The sequence below is a fragment of the Muscardinus avellanarius genome (assembly GCF_963383645.1).
Source record: "Muscardinus avellanarius genome assembly, chromosome: 18".
Lineage (NCBI taxonomy): Eukaryota > Metazoa > Chordata > Mammalia > Rodentia > Gliridae > Muscardinus > Muscardinus avellanarius.
The window spans coordinates 11262408-11282638 of NC_137804.1; the positions used below are offsets into that span (position 1 = coordinate 11262408).

General features: G+C 37.8%; 1 protein-coding gene across 5 annotated transcripts in view; it reads right to left on the minus strand.

Annotated features, from left to right (window-relative positions):
- Nucleotides 1-20231, minus strand: part of RBMS3 (RNA binding motif single stranded interacting protein 3) — a gene marked incomplete at its 3' end in the record, with an annotated part of 718132 nt that overhangs the window by 216999 nt on the left and 480902 nt on the right. For all 5 annotated transcript variants that reach the window (XM_080714872.1, XM_080714869.1, XM_080714871.1 and 2 more), the window contains exon 6: nt 7054-7133. In XM_080714872.1, coding sequence (XP_080570998.1) covers nt 7054-7133 — 80 coding nt within the window. The remainder of the gene's footprint in view (nt 1-7053; nt 7134-20231) is intronic.

The following is a 20231-nucleotide window of genomic DNA, read 5'->3' on the forward strand; positions in this document are numbered from 1 at the left end:
TTTCAAATAGATAGAAGCCCTATGTGCATTGAGTAAACATATGGTGCGGGCCTGTTTCTGACTCTGGCAGCTAAAAGATGACCTGTCTTAAAGCTGCCATTTTTATTCCTTTGTCTCCCCCCTTTTCTTTTATCCCCAGTTAACAAATAATGTGTTCTTATCCATTTACTGATGGAAGGCAATGTGGCACCTGTGTATTTGAACTGACTCAAGGAAGATTCAGACATGAACCGTGTCCCTTCCGATAAACACCTCAGCACGACTCTAACCTATGGATTTGAATCTGAAATGATCAAGGAGGACTCAAGACAGGAACTGTAGTCTCTTCTGTTAAGACACCAGCAGGACCCTGAGGAGCTCACACTTAAAAGAGACTTGACTCCTTTGTTCAGGGAGAATTCAGGGCTCTTTCCAGAACACTTAAGTTCACTGGTTTCTCTGATGTTCTAGCAAATCAATATATTTCTTTTTCCTTCTTCCCAAAGGCTTGTCCCAATTATTTAATTCAGCAATTTGGGGGCGGGTACCGAACTTGGTAACAAACACTTGTAGCTTTGTTTGCCTGAGGTGTAAAAGTGAAGAAACGAGAAGTGTACCCGAGGTGAGATGCTTTCAGGGCACACAGACTGCTCATCTCATTCACAGGTAAAGTCACAGATGAGCGGAGGGAACATATCACAGGGCACAGAATCTATTGCAATTACCACTGTTTTCCTGAAGATGAATTCTTGCCCTTCTCCAGCTCCTCAATATCCAGTTTACAAACTTAATGATCCTCTTCTTTCTCTCATATTCAATCATTTACCGACACGTAACACATTTGCCTTCCCCAAAACAAACATGGCTCCATAGAAAAGTTGAAATCAAAGGTTGATTGACAAAACTCAATATTCATAGAATTCATATGGATTTGAAAACCCCGTGTACCATGAAGTTGTCTGGCTTCTCTGTAAGTTTCACTGAGATCCTAAAGATTTTTTTTTTTCCTACCATCAAACAACTACCTGTTGGATACATAGAAATAATCTAGAAGGCATCCCTAACATTAAAGATGAGAGGCTTAAAACAATCTATTGTATGTTTCAAAAATCTCTTTACTGAAAAAGCATCTAAACTGAGACCCAGACGAGAGTCCCCGTGTTTACAAACTATGTTAAGTGAGGTTTTAGTTTCACAAAGAAGAAATGTTTAAAATTAGGCAATATATCACTGGAATAGAATAGCAAAGGTATATTTTTGCCAAATTATATGCCTTAGTATTTTTCTAGATGCTACCTATTTCTCAGCTATAGTTGTGTCTGTGGAAGTAACTGACTGGTATCATTTAGCAAACACAAATTGCCAAGGCTTTTTGATATTTCCCACTAATAAAAGTTTATAAATTAATTGCTCAAGGGTTCATAGTTTTAAATCACGTATTTTAGTATGAACTGCATTGATACATTGATAAAATTTTATTCTGGAGGAGTATAAACTTTAAACAAGCATCCCCTTTATCTTTTTAATTTATCACATTTTAAATATTTTTCTTCCATGCTCCCATGAACTTATCATATATATATACATATATGTATATATACACACTCACAATTTATACTTATTTGCATTTAAATCCACATAAAATAATAAAGTTTCTATAGCAAAGCACCAAGATGGTACCAAGTTTTATTTCACTTAGTTGAAAAGTGTGATTTCTCTGACACTTTTTTTGTTTTATCCACTTTTCTGTTAACAAGATCTGTTAAAATTACCAGGTTTCCATAATGGTAAACTCCCCCTCAATCTTCCCTACTTGAGTTTGGCTTAGAAATAATTATCTAAAGAAGAAGAAAGGAAAAAATAAAGGAAATTATAACCAAGTTAGATTATCCCATATTCCTCTAAAAAGACAGCTTTACTGATAGAAACATGTGCTTACAGGCACAAGTGTTGTCTTAGCGCAAGTTATGATTTATTTTCCTATAAGCCAGCCTGCATGTTCTCTTCATCAATACATGTCCTTACATGTGGAAGACTTTTCCGCATGGTACATCACTGTGCTCCAGGGGCTTTTTGAATGCGAGCCTTTTAAGTCTATGCCTTACAGATTCCTGAAGTGTCTGGAAACTTACCCTTTGCTTTTGCCAGATATTTGAAAATGGAATGCTTTGGGGCTGCCCAACATTGCTGCACAATTCATTACAGAACAAAGCAATGTCTGGGGTTAGGCAGGCAAGCAACTAATGATCCTTCATTTTGTCCAGAAAGCATCAAGATCGATATGTAGGACATGCAACATTTATGGGACGTTGTGTTTTCTTTTTCCTCTAGGGGAGGAAAATATACTATATGATTTCTTTCTGCTGATGGCAACAGCGCTCAAATGATTGACACTGTTTAACACCCGCCTCCAGCCTGTCCCTCCTATCTGCTCATAGCAATACTGACATGTGAATTTTGGTAACTTCTTATACCACATGTATTAGTACTCGATAGTTTAATATTTGGTAAATATATTTAAGTTTACTGATCCAGGTAATCAAAACCTGGGGATAACATTATAATGTGAAGTGAGCAGAATTCACTTGAGGATGCTTAAATTGGCATTAATGACCTATGATGTACTCATTAAAATTAAACCTATCAATATATAAGAGGAGCCGGGCATGGTGGCGTACGCTTGTAATCCTAGCATTCAGGAGGCAGAGATAGGAGGATCACAGTTCACGGACAGCCTCAGCTACTACTCAGTGAGGCCCTGTGCAACTCAGTGAAACCCTGTTTCAAAATAAAGAATAAAAAATTGGGCTGGGGATATAGCTCAGAGGTAGAATGCCCCTGTGTTCCATCCCTAGTACCACAAAAATAAAAATAATAATAATAATAATAATAATAATAATAATAATAATAATAAAATAAATAGGAGTGCCGAAAGAAAGATGATCCAAAAGGATTATCTATAAAATTCTTTTCCAACTCATGCACTCTGTCAGGAATTAAAACTCAATATAAATGTGAATAAAGCTTCATGAGAAAAATTAGTCCTACAGTGAATCAAATAAAAAAGGTGGGGATACCATGAATGTGGTTGATGTATTCTATTCTTGCAAAGGACCTCGATTATGCAGTTTGTAGGATTTGAAATTGAGAGCCATCTCAAAGTTTTGGGTCAAGGAGTTGAGTGTTCCTATTATTTTATCAAGATAACACAATGGTAGAGGGCGTTGGAAATAAGAGGATCATCTCAGGAAAAAGATTAGCTTTGCATATCTTTTGAAAGTAAGCATTATTGTCAGAAATGGCAAAAATAAACATGATATTATAGTCACTCAATAGCACATGCATTATTTCCCCCAAGTCTTCCCTAAATGGAAGAATACGTGATATGAGGATGGCACATGCGCCATTATTCTACTTTTCTTTTGAAAAGACAGCTTACTGAACTTTTTTAAAGTAAGGTTAGAAATGAGGCTCTATTATGAAGGGAAGACCATGGACTTAACAGTCGACCTTTATCTTTCAATGATTTTCTTGGTACCTAAGGGTCTTAGAGCCTCAGATCACTGTGGGTCCCCATTAACACGCCCTGTGTGTAGTGTGTGTGTGTGTGTGTGTGTGTGTGTGTGTGTGTGTGTGTAGGACTGAACTTAGAGACATTCTACCTCTGAACCATATCTCCAGTACAATTTTTTTTCTTATTTCTTATTTGGAATCAGGGTCTCACTAGGTTGCTAAGAGCCTCTCTTAGTTACTTAGGCTGGCTTTGAACCTGTGATTCTCTTCTCTGGGTCTCCCAAGTACTGGGATTACAGGCATGTACCACTATGCCTGACCCTATTCATTCACTCTTAAAACGCCATGTTAAAACCATCAGTGTTTACTTCTGCAAAACCAAACATTTGAATTCAAACATGCTAACTCTTGGTAGCACAGAATATTAAAATAATTTTTCAAAGATTTTTATTTCTGTTTCTGTCTCAGGTGGGTCAGATAAATGAATATTGATTTTAATAAATATGACCTCCAGCGAGAAGAAGTTCAATAAAGTAGTGGATTAAAAAAACAAAAGATTAGGAAATGGGTCACTTTTTAAAAAATACATATCAAAGATAGACTCTAATCTGCCATCTCTGATCCTAGTGTTATTCCACTCTCTCTTCAAGCTTGAACAGAGTTCGTGAAAATAAGATTTCAGCAATATTCAAAAAATAAGCAATGGGGATAAATAAAATCTGACAGCATGTATTCAAAATTCATTATATCATCCAAGAGTTAGGAATTATATTCCGTGAGGACGTTTTACTACTGTATCTTTCAAAATACCTATATCTTAGATTATGTTCTCTTTGATTCCACATCACATTTAGGTATCAATGATTAAGTATCTTCAGTTAGCATTTGAAGCTTTTATTAAACCCTATTTGACTTCCAAAGTAATATGCATCAACGAGCCAACGCGAGAGCAACGAAGGATCAATGTTGCATATTTAATTCTGCTACGCTGACTGTGTATCTCAGAAGCATAACGTTCTATTATTGAGTCTAAATTTTTCTCTTGCTCCCGTGAGATTCAAGTGAGTACGAAACTCACCAAGTCCCTGCTATTCACAATATTTCCATTGGGTGTAGCTATGATATTAGATAGGTTAATATCACAGTCTGAGTGTTCGGGAAGGATGCCCGGACATTTGGGGATTTGTAGTGTCTTTGTCTTTCGCATTAAGTCATAGGAGTCAGTTCTGCATTTGTGGGAAACCAAATTAAACATTTTCAAATCAAATCAGGTCAAGGAGGATCCCAGTATGTGTTTTTCTAAAAGGAAGGAAAAAAAACTCAAAGTTCAAACTTGTGCTAAAACTTTAATCAACATTAATTTATACCTACTTCTCTTGTATTTTAATTTTTTTTTACATGATGGTGCCTTTTGTGCCTAGTGTGAATGCCTTCTCCATAGACAGGCGTGTGTTGAATAAACTGGGATAAATATAAGGAAAATCTACTAACAATGCTACTCCTTTATTTGATGACAGGTCTGAGCAGAGTGTCTTAAAATGTCTGTTTATGCTAAAAAGGGGGGAATATTTTTCCTAAAATGCAGAAGCAGCTTACATGCAGAGATGAAAACTGCTAACTCTGTTCTTCACAACACCATATGTCTCCGACTGGATTGTAGTGCAGACAGATCTCAAGGGAATGCTATGCATGGAAGATAACCAACTCTCGGCACCGCCTCTGTTCTGTGTTCACTGGCTAATTAACCAGTGATCAGCTACTTGTGATTTTCCCCATCATCCAAGTTACCATATATGAAAGGTCTTCCCGCTTTCCTAACCTCCTCCCCAAACCAATCTAATCATAAACAGATTTCCTGACTACTCTGCTAGACTATTTCTGTTTTTATTCATATTTCCTCCTCTGTGTCACCTTAATTTAAGAAACTGAAATCAAATCCGCAGACTCCTCCATGGGTTTATAATAGTAGACATACCGTGGCACAAATACTTTTGATCAAGCTTAAAAAAGACCAAGAAATATATATATATATTTTCTACTCTGTAGAAAAAATATCTTCCTCTAAATAGAAACAAATAAAACAACATTCATTAGCCAGACATTTCTTTCTTTTCATAATTTTTCTCGGCTTAGCATCTTATTCAATTTGATATATGTATTAGTGAGATACATTTAAAATTATCTACCATGAAATATCTTCCATGTAGTCTACTGATGAATCAGTATAAAGTTGAGGCATTTGTAATCCTCATACACATGATATATTCAATTATTTTATGTTGAATGCAATTTGTAATAGTACAAAGTATAGCTTTTTGAATGTGCACAGAACCTTAAAAATTTGCCTTGAGGAAATGCATGATTTCATGGGACTGTCTGGGGCTTCTCAAACTATCTCTAATGAATGGACAGTATTTTTTTAAACTTCAATCTGTAATTGATATTTTTGTAAAATATAAAATTATGCATCCACGCCGGGCGTGGTGGCGCACGCTTGTAATCCCTGAGCTTGAGAGGCAGAGACAAGAGGATCGCGCAGGTTCAAAACCAGCCTCAGCTGGCTTAAGAGACCTTGTTTCAAAATATAAAATAAGTCTGGGAATGTAGCCCGGGGGTAGGAGGGCTTCCAGGAACCCCAGTACCACCAAAAATAAATAAATAAATAAATAAATTATGCATTCCCATTTCATGAAAATATTGAATTGCTATAAAAATTTCCAGTGGCTTACTTTTCTTATCACATTCTGGTAAGAAATGTTGGAGGATTGGCATACATTTGAAGATATCACTGTGAATATCTTACATATTTTATATATTACTTTATTTATTTATTCATTATAACTAAAAGGATTCAAATATGAGAGAGATCTCAGAAACCAGGAAAAGGCTGAGAAGTAACAGAGGCATGATTGAACCCAGGGCATTCTGCTGCTGAGCTGTAACCTAGCCCTATTTTATTTTATGTTTTAACTTTAAAACAAAGTCTCGCTAAGTTACCGCATGCTGTCCTCAAACCTCAGCTCCTCCAGTCTTAGCCTCGTAAGTAATGGGATCACAGGTGCGTACAACCATGCCTGGCTAAATATTTAAAAATTATAAATCAAAGAAAGGTTCAATCTGAATTAGTCATTAACTTCCCCAATTTCAAGTGCATTATTTCACTCTTCTATTTTTTCCTTCTAATCTATCTGGAGGAATTAGCCACTGAGCTGCAAAGAAATCCAAAGAAGAATCACCAAGAAACATTTCAGAAAGAGGAGTTGCTAAGTAGTAGTATTTAAAAATACACATTTATAGACTAGTCGGAAGGTAGTGAGTCATCACAATTGATTGTTCACAGTCAGTTACAGATTAAACTCCTTGTCCTACTCTTTCCCCCCTTCTCACTATTGCACTTGACTAGTCAAAAAATAAAATAAAATAAAATAAAAAAATACACATTTATAAAAGCCAACGTTTTCTTTTCATTGACCAAGGAAGGAACTTACCATGTACTCATTTTAATAATAGCAATAAATCTTCATACTATTTAGTGATTGATTTCTTAATGTCATTTCTTACCTGGGATGCCTGGGGGTGTTTTCAGGTATTTTCCATTAAAATGTTGAATTACCACTTCACATTTTTCAGTAGACTCCATTCTAGAAAAGAAGGTAAACAAAGGATCATATACTTTTGTCCAGTTGTATGTATCCAAGAAAGAAAAAAACAGAGACATGAAGGAGAGAAAGAAGCCAGGGCATGAGAAGGAGGAAGGAAAGAAATAAGAAAAAGAAAATAAGGAAGTAATAGAAAAGTTTGATTGAGAAATTTACCCTCACTGTAAACTGATCAAGATGACCAGGCTGATAGAACATCACAAACATTTCTTGCTAGAAGTAGTATTCACTGTACCAAAAGTTGCCCCTATGGATAGATAACTCCATTCTGAATACTCCTCAATCAGTGACAACCCTAAGACATTATCTTAGCTAATTCAAGGATGTTTACCAATGGAAAGTCTTCAACAGAAATCTACTGAACGAACAAATCAGCAAACTTGAAAGGTCGTATCAACAAGGGCACAGAGGCTTGCAGAGATAAACTACCTTTTCCATACATGGTAGAATCAGGATTTGAACTCCGGCCTATCTAAAATCAAAGCCTGTACTATAACTGCTAAGCTATATTGCTGAATGCTTTCATGAAATAAGCTGATAATTTTTTTAATAGCTTGCAGCATTCAGCAGTGGTTCAAATAGAAGTGTAAATAGCAGCGCTTTTATTAAAAATCCACTGTGTGAAGGTACCCGAAGATGGCTATCTGTGGTCTACATGTGGGAGAAAGATATAAATGCACAAACCTGAGGTTCTAAATTTTCTTCATCTTCAAATTTTTGTGGCCTTTTACTTTTTAATGTTAGAATGACAATATTCCCAAACTTGGGTTCTTGTGTAAAATTTGCACATCTCAGATATAATCAAGGAATGAAAATTTTGAGCCATACCACCATGATTTAAATTCTGAAAATGTTGCCATGTCTCAAGTACATTTGAGAGATTTTAGGTAAATAATAACTAAGCTTTATGAAATAAAATGAAAGTCTGGCTCTGATTAAAGGAAAATAAGTCCTGCAAAGATCAAACTAGAGGCAAAATTAGTCTATACAGACTTCACAAAAACAATGAAATGTTCATAAAATGCACGAAATTTGTCCAAAAGGCAAAGCATACTTTTGCATTTCCTGCTATGTGATTAATATAAGCTTTCTTGGAAGGGAGCCCATCAAGTTGTAAAACTTTCCGGAACTCAAATTGTATGTGTGTTTTCAGGACCAAACTACATTATTTTATTCCATGTAGAAGAAGCAAGATAAGAAAAAACATGTTAGCAAATGGCAAATATTTATTATAGCTGTGGGAATTCAAATATGAGAGGAATCTCAGAAACTAGGAAAGTGCTAATAAGTGGCAGAGGAAGAAGCCTTTAAAGACTTAGTGCAGTGGGTAGGGCTAGGCAGGTGAGAGAGCCTGGCCCCTCAGTACCATGGGTAGAGGGCAGGAGCCACAAGGCTGAGTGGGAAGTTCCCCTGGGAAACTCTCAGAGATAAACTGGGAGACGCACACAGGGTATGTGCATCACGTGCTTAACACATTTGAAGAAACTATCAAAAGTGGGCTCCATACAAACAAGTGTTGTCATTTTCTGACAAACTTTTAAAAGCTTTATTTTAAATGTATATTCCTGTGAAAGATGGAGTCCCATCTTTCTATAGTGCAACCTATGGCCAATCTCTAACACTAACCAGAGCCGACATCATGGGTTTGAGATCTGTGTCCTCACAGGATGTCCTTACATTAGAACAACCCTGAGTTTGGTAGAAAACACCACTGTCATTATGAAATTCTCTCTCTTTCTCAATCAATCAATCAATCTCTCTCTCTCTCTCTCTCTCTCTCTCTCTCTCTCGTGTGTGTGTGTGTGTGTGTATATATATATGTGTATATATATGCATATATGAATATATAGGTATATATATGCATATATATGCATATATAAATATCTAATTTTTAACAAGGGCCTCTGTGTGGGTATCCTTTACTGTGTCCAATCATTTATATAGCTGATATTGTTATGAGAAAAAGTGCAAAAAAATTGACATTAATAAGTAAATGTTCATTTTATCAGAAGCCACAAAAGACCCACATAAATATCATATAAAGAATATATTAAGAATCAATTGATGTAAGAATGAAAACACATTTTTAAGCTTCATCATAAGGATTTCTAGTAAATAAAAATAAAACAAAACAAAGGTAGTATTTTGTTAACTACTTAATTTAAAAACATCCCTCAAATCAGAAGATACTTGGTTAGGAAAGGCCAGATGAGTTTCTCCTCACTCCAAATACTTAGTACAACTAAGTACAATTTCATATCATTTTCAGATTTGTTTTCCAGTGCAACATTGTAAGTTTTCCTATTTGTTTAGTTGGGGTTTGTTGTTGTGGTACTGGAAATTTAACCCAGGGGCATTTCATCTCTGAAGTACACCTCCATTCCTTTTAATTTTTGAATTTTTGAAATATGGTCTCACTAAGTTTCTGAGGGTCTCATTAAGTTAAACACGTTGGTCTCAAACCTATGATCTTCTGCTCACACCTTCCTAAGTACTAAGATTACAGGAGTGCACCACCACACCCAGCTAGGTTTCTTTCTTTTCTTTTTTCCTTTCCTTTCCTTTTTTTTTTAAGTAGGAAACTTCTATTTCTAGCAACTAAAGCACTATAACTTTGCTTTTCTCTCTTCCCACAGGATCTACTATCTATTGTCTCAGGGAAAATAACCTTGCTTCCTAACAGAGCATGAATGAGGAAGGAAATGTAAGCCCTTAATTACTACAGATGTTGCTTTATGGAATTTTTATTCCAGGAGTGCTACAGAATGAAAAGCAGATGCCCTAGAGCCCCTGCCCTGTTCTATCTCTCTCTGGGTACCCATCTAGCTAAAAGGCAGTTAAGGCTTTAAAGCCTGCTTGCAAAGTCCCTACAAATCAAATCCTTCCTTTTTATCTTCAAAGGACATGGGATTCTAAAAGAAAGACCCAAACTTGATGGTGGTTGGTGGGTATGCATGCTTGTTGTGGATTCTACGTCATGTGTTTTAGGGGAAGGCAGAGGAAGCTAAAACTAAAATCAGGTGGCTAGCTCACTCCGCCCACCTAGACTATTTTTATTCTGGTTTGAAAGCTTCAAGTCCTCCCTTCTGGATTCTAAATATGATCGTCTTTTCTTAACAGTGTTTTACAGCCATACCAGGCTGGATGGGGGCTGCTTCTATGAACACAAAGAGAGCAGCATAGATTGTTCACTTTGGGTTCATTCAGATTTAACTAAATGAATGTCTGCTGTGAGCCTTTAGAGACTTTCTTCTCTGAAAGAGTAAATGCAATAAAGGTCTGTTTTCTGTAGCTGCCGGCTCTTAGTGTCAATCCACGTTATGCTGCACCACCCAACAGTGACAATTTCATTTGAATGCACGGGACATATTTTAACAAGGCAAAGAAGTCCCAGCAAAGATGGGCTGCCACGGGGAAAAGTCCCAGGGTCCCTCGTCCATTTCCTGTGCAAAGGGAAGAGAAGTCAGACCCTGGGAGCTCTGGGAGGGAGTGTGGGGGCCTGCCTTAGAATGACCATCTCAGGAAGAATGTGCCCATTTACTTCTCAAGTTTCACAATTAACTGCTCGGAAATGCCCGCTCAAGCTATCTGAAATCTGGCACACACGCTCCAGTTGAAATTGACACTACCATTATCAAGTGAGTTTGAAAAGACGGCAGGCCAGATGCGGCTGCCTTTACATGTCCCTTTCAGACGGGCCACTGGATCACTACAAGTGCATCTATTCTTCTTTGGCGGCACCTGAACCCCCTTGCATCCCTCAGAACAGCTCAAGTGGCAGGCTCACCATTCACCTGACAATATGTTAATTGGGCTTTTAAAAGGTTCCGGTCCTTGTGTAAAGCTTTGAGATTTTCTGTTAGCTCTGATTTTTTTTTTTAATATAAATACACAGTAAAGGTCCTGTTTGACATACTTTCTTGTCTCTGTACTTGGGAATGACTGGCTTCAGTCATTCAAAACATAACATAAAATTGTGGTCCTTGCTCTTCCTCTTCCTCCTCTTCCTTCTCCTTCTCCTTATTCTCTTTCTCTTCCTCCTCCTGTCCTTTTTCTTTTAAAAAAAATACAGCTACAAAGAGGAACTGGCTTCACAGCCAGTAGAATTCCCACAGGCAAATTACATCAGATGAGAGCATGAACCAATGTTAGTTAGAAAGTTCTGGGTCAGACATAACAGGCAGAAGTGAAAAAGTATTTTGCGAAAACATTTGCAGGCTTACCTGTCTCATGTCAATGAAGCCTCTCAGTTTATGATCTTAAAGCTTATAAGCATTATTAGCCTTGCATTTAAGACAAATCCACCCTGTCATTTAATATGGTTAATTAGAGGTTTCCACTATTGTGAAACGTTTGTGGTTTTGCAATCACAGGCTCTGTACAAATTACTGGCAGCTTAGAGCCTCCAACATTGTAAGCCAAGCATCCTCATTTCCGGTAACATTTACGAAAAGCGTCATTAATTTTTTTAAAATTATTAAAACGTGCACGCCTTCTAATATTTCAAAAACAAATTATGTCATTTACTTTTTAATCCATTATACCGGAAAGAATAATAGAGAGTCCCAGGGATAGAGATGAGTGGATGAGTTGAATTCCCTCTCTAGTTTATGTAATTTGTTTTCTTCCTGTCAGATGCCTAACAATCTCAGAACTCAAGTGTCATGGACGCCAAATAGAAAAGTCAAGGGGCTTCCCTGCTGTCCGCTTTGGCAGATGCCTAGACGTGGTGATATCCTGCTTAGCATGACAATGATTTTCCTCTTAGGAAATGGAACTGTGGATAATACTTGAATAATGAAGCCCCTTGCCAGAGTTCTTAGTCACATTAATTTCAGGACTGGAAATGGTGTTAGATACCAAATTTTTCGTTGTATGGACGAGGAAATCAACAACAGAACACCGTGACTGGCTTCCTAAAGGACTAGTGAGTAGATGCACCCAGAAGAGAACCTTTGTTTCTCGACTCTCAATCAGAATGGAAGAATTGGAACGCCCTTGCTACCCATATCATCCCTCCTGGTTTCCTTCAGGGATATATTTACTTTAATCTGTCTAAAGATGGATGAAACCTGCAGTATCCACTCCACCTGACCTCTATTACCTAAAGCAATTGTTTTGCAATACAGTGATAAACTCCGAGAGATTATGAGAAGGGTACCACCTTAGTGCTATAATTTCCCAAAATCCATATGTAATACAGGTCCTGTCATGAAAAAAAAATATCAGACCAACTAAGATCTGGAGATATTGTTCAGGATTAGTGCTATTCAAGGAGATCAGAGAAAGACTGATATTGTCAAAGACCAGGCTGGTGATTAGATAAAACCATGAAGACAACATGGTACACTGGATTGGATCCTAGGACAAAAAGAGAATATCAATGGAAAAGTTGGCCAACTCCTTTTAGAATCTGAAGTTTAGTTAATAGCAGGCCAGTGGGAGTTTCTTAATTTTGACACACAGGCCACGAGAATATTGTTCATAATGGGGAGAAATGGGCATGCAGTATATATACACATATGTATGATTTTATAACTTTTCTGTCTATGTAAACTTATTCCCAAACAAACAAAAAGTTTATTTTACAAACTCACTGTGCATGAAAATGATCAGAAAACTCCTTTTCAAAATTCTAAAATCTGGAACCCGGCCCAAGAGAATCTGACTCGACTGCTCATCTTGGAGCCCAGGTGCCAAGATTTCAAAGCTGGCCAGGTGATTTCAGTGTGCAGCCAGCATTGAAAACTATTATTCCTGAGTTCTATGTTAGATGTTTCTCCATAACCCATAACCAAGCCAAAAACAGCCAAGAGGTATGATAAAAATTATGTTTTGTTTGGACTGCAAAGACATTCTGAAAGTCCAAAATACTTGTGAATGTTTAAAAATTGGGAATCTTCACAAGAAAATTGACATTTTGCTCTTTTTTTAAAGTACTAGGGATTGAACTCAGGAGCATCCTACCTTCTGAGCCCCACCTCCCACCCTTTTTTTTTTTTAATGTAAAACAGGATCTCTCTAAGTTGCTGAAGGTCTCACTAAGTTGCTGAGGATGGCCACCAACCTATAATCAACCTGTCTCTGTCTCCCAGGTACTGGGATTATAGGTGTGTGCTATGGCGCCCCACTTTTCTGACTCATCTTGAAAATTGGGATGGTCTGTCTCACATTTTCTCCATCATAGTTTCGCTCTAATTTAAAAAAATACAATAGAGACTTGGTCTTTGCCACAGGTTCCTGACAGAGAACTCTTAAACCCTTGGAATTTCTCTAGTGACAGGAGTATCTTCTGTTCTTTGTTTTGATTCCGCCTGAGTTGATGCTAATAAGGTCTTCAGGTCACTGTAGATAGCCCTAGGAAGGAGTCTAGTCCTCAGAAAGACCTCGACCTGATTAATGGATTGCTCTCAGCCTCACCTTCCAATCTCGAAGGACTAGGGAGAGACTGACAATGAGAAAGCAATCACCAATGGCTACTTCTCTGAGAACTTTCAGAAAGTCCTCTAAACCCAAAATTCAGAAAACTTTCACTGACATGCTGAAGGCTTGTTAGCCTAGAGAGAGAACCCCATCCCCTCTACCTTGTCCATATGCATCTTGAGTTATGCAACTTGGCTATTCATAAGTTGTCAAGTGTTTTTATGAGCCATTGCAATGAGTTATTGAGACCCGGGGGATTGTAGTAACCTCCAAGTTAGTAGTTGGCCAGGTAGGAGTGTGAGTAGCCTGGTACCCTATTTGTAGCTGGCTTGAGACTGCTTACACCCGTAGAGCATGAAGTCATCACCAGATAGTTGGTGTCAGAATTTAGGTGACATGTAGGACATTCTGTCCATGGCACCGAATTGGAGAAGTAGTACCTAAGCTATATGAAAGTGATGTTGGAAAACCCCACACATTTGGTTTCAGAAAAAAAAAAAAAAACAGCAACCATGGACTAAAGTTGAAGAATGGTTGCTTTCTTCAACCAAAGCCAACTTTTCATCATTCCTAATAACCTGTATCAATTTCCAATTCTAGTCAAACTACTAGTTGCAATTAATTACTTAATTGGCACTTTTTAATAAAAATATAGTCAAAAGAAATTTTAAAAGAACTATTTAACTTAATTAATTCATGTGTACTGGTATTTTTCTGTCCCTCCATATATATCTTTTATCCTGATCTATGCCCAAAAGCAGTGATTTTTCTATGCTTCTATGGACTGTCTCTCTTATCTGTGACTTTCCCATGGGTTCTGCCTCCACTGGAGGTATGAAGGTACATCAAAAAACAAGAGGAGAAAGACTTCTGACTGGTTGTTCCCAATCCTTGGGTAGCAGGGTTTGCATGTGTCCTTGGCTACAGTTCTTCCAGGTAGCTCCTCTTCCAAGGCTCTGGTTCCCACTGGGATCTTGGAAGATGCTTCCATCTGTCTGCATCTATAAGAGTTACTATTCATTTGTAAGAATCTAAGACATATTTATTAGATGAGCTAAATAAACAAATGAATAAATACAGTTTGTATATCAGGAAAAGGCTCAATGTGTTTGTTTAAGAAGTTTTGATTAAAACACACAGGTTCGAGGTAGAAAACTAAAATGTGAGGCAAGTAAAAAAAAAACCATGTTCATAATTACAAAGATGTAGAGAATTAATGGGTTGGACCAACTCACAAAAAGCTGAGAGTGTAGAATAAATTGACTCAGACTTACAATCCAAAAGATATTGAACTCTCCTTGTCTATTGTCAAAAAGAAGACGATGCCTTAAAGCATCACAGTTTTCTGCATACCCTAAGAGTCCTTGGCAGGCTTTGTGTGGAGCAGGCACAAGACAAAAAGAGTTTGTGGCCCCATGAGCACAATGAATAACGGAAATGTTCAATCTGGAAGTTCAGTTCACCAAATTCAGTTGCACATGGGGAAATTATTTTTTCAAAACTCTCTTTTTACTTTATGAAAGGCAGTTTTTAGAATACAGACATGTCTACTTTGTAGTGATAAAGCTGGAAATTTCTACCTTTTACTACTAAAGCAATAAATCTGCTATTCTTTCTTCTCCAAGTTTTTATAAAGGTATAGTAGAATAAGACTTGAATCCAGTATATTTTATTTTATTTTATTTTATTTTATTTTATTTTATTTTATTTCAGGTACTGGGAATGGAAGCCAGGGGCATTCTACCTCTGAGATACACCCCTAGTCATCTTTTTTTAATTTTTAATTTTGAAACAGGGTCTCACTGAGTTGCAAAGGTCCACACTAAGTAGCTGAGGCTGTCTGCGAACCGTGATCCTTCTTTCTCAGCCTCCCAAATGCTGGGATTACAAGTGTGCGCCACCACGCCCAGCTCAGAATATTTTATAGTAACAATTTTTTTTTCCCCATGCAACTTGTTTGGCTGGTTGGTTGGTAAGTTTACACTTTTGTAGAAAAGCAAAGAGAATACGTTTGCCTTCTCCAGACTGATGACTTTCTGATCATAGGAAAGACTAACAGGTAATGAGAAGAAAGAGGTAAAATTGAGAGAAGAGATATACAAGACAAGACAAGAACAAAAATGAAGAAGCCAAAGGTGGCACCAGGATTATACTCTCCAGTGAACCGTATCTGCTGGCCACTGGAAGAGGAATTCAAATCACCCTAACCAAAATGGGACACAGCCTTATTCCCTTTGATCTCGCGCTAATACAATTGTAACCCGTTTCTGTGCAAACACAGCTGTAGTTTGAAGATTGCTAATCACTAAATTTACACTTGAGAGATTCTCTTGGGTCACACTTGATTTCCTGATTCCTGTGTTTGAGGCAGTAAAGGTAAAAGAACCGCCCATGTACAAGGGTAGAATTTTTAACACATCGATGAATGGCAGATACAATCAAAACATTGTTCAAACAATAAGAACAAAATTTGATAGATTCGATGGTCCTTTTAAAGGATCACACATTTGCCTACAAAACAAATATTTACATTTGCTTGATAAATAAAAAAAAATAATTCCTATATTCGCACTGTGTTTATTCTGAGTCCATGTCCCCTGTGTGTTTCAGGAGGTGGGAGAAGATGAGGAACAATTATCAGGCAGTAGATAGTGAATCAAAAGGATGCTAATGATATTCAATTACTAATAGAAAACATCAAAATATTTTTTGTGGTACTAGAGATAGAACCCAGTGGCTTTCTAACCTCAGGATATACCCCCAGACCTAATGTAGGTATTATTTGGAAAGGGTCTCACTAATTTGCTGAGAGCCTCACTAAGTAGCTGAGGCTGGCTTCGAACCTTCATGATCCTCCTGTCTCAAGCCTCCCGAGTACTGGGATTACAAGTGTACGCCACCATGTCTGGCTACATCAAAATATTCTAAGCCACTTTATGTAAGTATATATGTGTGTATGTATGTAGATGTTTATAGTGTGTATATATTTTGTACGTGGGATTGTATCCAGGGCTATCCCCCTGCTCTGTTTCATCTTTTTATTTTTGAAACAGGATCTCACAACGTTACTCCCAAAATTACTGAAGCTGGCTGCGAACCTGTGATGCTCCTGTCTCAGTCTCCTAAGTACTGGGATTACAAACATGTGCCACCATGCTGGGCTGCACCGATTTTTAATAATTAGGCTGGTCCCGAACTGCCTACAACCACCACTCATTTTTTCACTTAGGGAAAGAAGGAAGCACCACAAATGATTTATTTAAAAAATTGGCTTGGGCAGGAGAGAGAAAGGTGGAATGTCTGGTCACCCATATGCTAAAAGTCATTCAAACAAAGCTCCCTAAGAATCCAATTAAGACTACCAAAGAGGGGCGAGAAATGCCAGATACAGAGGTCTCTGTGCGCAGCACTCTCTCACGCTCTCTGTCTCACCAGGGGCCAGTAAACACGTCCCTTAAAGAGGGTCTCTGTTCCCAGATGCTGCGGCTGGATTAATTGCAGCGCTCACTCCCCCATGCCCTCTCCGCTCAGGGTGATTCTTTACTGACCTCCCTAGCACTTTCACCGCGAGCTGCGCAGGACAAACGGTCTCAAGTTTCTGGGAACGGGAAATGGATAGTGTGAGCCCGCAGTCCTGTCCCTCCAGACTCTGGCTGATTTATGTCTCGTCCTTCATCCTCCCTAGGTAGTCCTCCAGCACCCGCCGGCTCTGCAGGAGGGGGCCCCACCATCAGCATCCCCACCATAAACTTCTGTTTTGCAGGGGTTTATGACTTGGCTGTAAAATGCAGCCCGCCCGGAGAGTGGTGTCTCTTACCAAATTGTTTTAAGTTACAAGAGAGTTAAAAGGAAAAAAAAAAAAACATGAAAATAAAATAAAATAAAATGTCTGTAATTTCAGACACTCTCTAGTGCTCCTGGAGCATTGAACAAGCCTGTAATTGTGCTGTCTACGCGCCACACTGGCGTGCAAATCAACGCTTTGAAGTTCAATGTTTTAAATATAAAATGAAGATACTCCTTTCACTTTGAAGAGACGGTTATCAAAGAAGATTAATGTATAGCTTGCCAGGGAAATCATAACGGGGGGGTTTTCTTTCTCGTCAAAGGCATTTTAGCATCTCTTACACATGAATTAAGGGCCACGTCTGGTGGTTTCAAATGACCAGTGGTAACATTCAAAATGATCCTGCTGAAATAATTATTCAGGTTTTGACAATGTAGATAGTCATAAATTCAAGAGAGATGTGATATTAAATATCAAATATGTAATGTATGAACATATGTACTGAAGCTTGAACTCCAGCCCTTTTATTTTTATTTTTTTTAAATTATTTATTTATTTATTTATTTATTTATTTATTTATTTATTTATTTATTTATTTATTTATTGTGGTACTGGGGTTCCTGGAAGCCCTTCTACCTCCGGGCTCCACTCCCAGACACCTATTTTGAATTTTTATTTGGAAACAGGGTCTCTTAATCCAGCACACGCGCCTGGCTTCGAACCTGCGCGATCCTCCTGTCTCTGCCTCCCAAGCGCGGGGATTACAAGCGTGCGCCACCACGCCCAGCGAACTCTAGCCCTTTTAAAAAAACAAAAACAAATACAAAATATATATATATATATATTATATATATATATATATATATATATATATATATATATATATTAGAACTGGGGATAGAACCAAGGAGTATTCTACCTCTGAGCTACAGCCCCAGCCCTACTTTTTATTTTTTATTTTGAAACAGATGCTCACTGAGTTGCAAAGGACCTCACTAAGTATCTGAGGCTGTCCAAGAACCATGATCTTCTTGTTCCAGCCTCCCAAATGCTAGGATTACAAGTGTGTGCCACCACGCCTGGCTATTTTTTATATTTTGAGACAGGATCTCATCAAGTTGTTTAAGATGACCTTGAACTTGGGTTTCTCCAGGCTCAGACTCCCAAGTACTATGATTATAGGCTTGTGCCATCATGCCTGGTTCATGTATACTAACTAACTGGATACAAGTATAGGCTACTTGTTCTTCCAATTGAATGAATATTCTTTTAAATAATGATTGTGGAACTGTGGATTTTTAGAGGAAGAAACAGTTTATAAAGCAGTATAAAATAAGCTGAAGCCCAAGTAATATTTTTAATATTCTAGCACCATGACTCAGAATTCGTTTAAAATTATCACCAAATGTTGTCTTCTAGCCAGGCATGGTGGTGCATGCTTGTAATCCCAGTACTTGGGAGGTTGAAACAGGAAGATCTAGGTTTCGAGACCAGCCTCAGCTACTTAAGTGAGGCCCTCAGCAACTTATTGAGACCCCGTTTCAAAATAAAAAATAAAATATAGGACTAGGAGGTATAGCACAGAGGTTAAATATCTCTGGGTTCAATCCTCAGTACTGCAAAAAAAAAAAAATAGTTGTCTTCCTGCATGTTACTATAGTCAGAACAAACAAAAAACAATCTACATAAAAACAAAACAAAAATCACTTGAAGAGATTTCATTTAATCATCAAAAATATATTAAAATTTGTTATGTGTGAGCCAACACTCTCGGTATTAGAAAAGGTATAAAAAAAAGAATAAGAGCTGGTCTCCACGCCCAAGGTCAGTGGTTGGAAAGGTTTCCTCTCTAACAAGTTCTCAGGTGATGCTGAAGTCGTTGACCCGGGAGCCTCACTCTGAGAAACACGGATCCATGGTATCTGCATACAATCTGCCGTTTTCTATGGATTCTTATTTGGAGAATCAATAAAATTGGGATTCAAATCATCTCCTCTGCCCCCTGTTTCAGAGGGGAAGCTCTAGATGAGAAGAGCTACGTAGGAAACGGGATGAGATGATTATAAAAAGGAGAAAGAAACACAGCTGAGTGTGGTGGTGCATGCCTGTAATCCCAGTGCTTGGGAGACAGGAAGATCCCAAGTTTAAGACCAGTGAGACTCTCGGCCATCTACGAAGGGATGAATATATGGCTAGAAGGTAGAAGAACCCTAGGTTTTATCTTTTCGATACCAAAAAAGAAAAGAAAATGAAAACAACAAAAAAAGTCAGAAGGAACATTGTATAGTGTTAAATTATGCATAATAATGTTAGTTAAAGCAACAGCCACAACTGTTTGAGAAAATACAGGGGAAAACAGTGTGAAAGTGTGAGGAAACAGGAATTTGGGCAGATCTACTTACATAAGGTAGAGCTAAAGTTATTTTCTCATGCCATCCAACTAGGTTAATCATCTGAGATCCTGCTTCTTGGGATTTAAAGTCTAATATGCAAGTACCCAGTATTTTGTGGCCAACTCCTGACTTCTTACAAAACAGAGGCAGTTCACATTTTACTTCTATTTTGTAGGCATTAAAAAAAAAATCATCAGTGTGACTTGAACCTACATTTTCTTTCCAACCCATCACTTGCCATTTGCTGAAACTGGGAAACACGTGAGCTTCAGTAGAATGATAGGATGGATCGTTCATACTCAAAGCTCCAAGTTTAAGACGATGGAGCTTAGTGATTCCAGAATTTTGTAGAATGATAATTATAAAATCCACTACCCACCTCTCTACGTGGCCATCCATCCAATAATGTAAAAGAAAACTTGACTTAAAGAAACACACATGCAATCCAGCGTGTGAGGACACAAACTCGGATTCCAA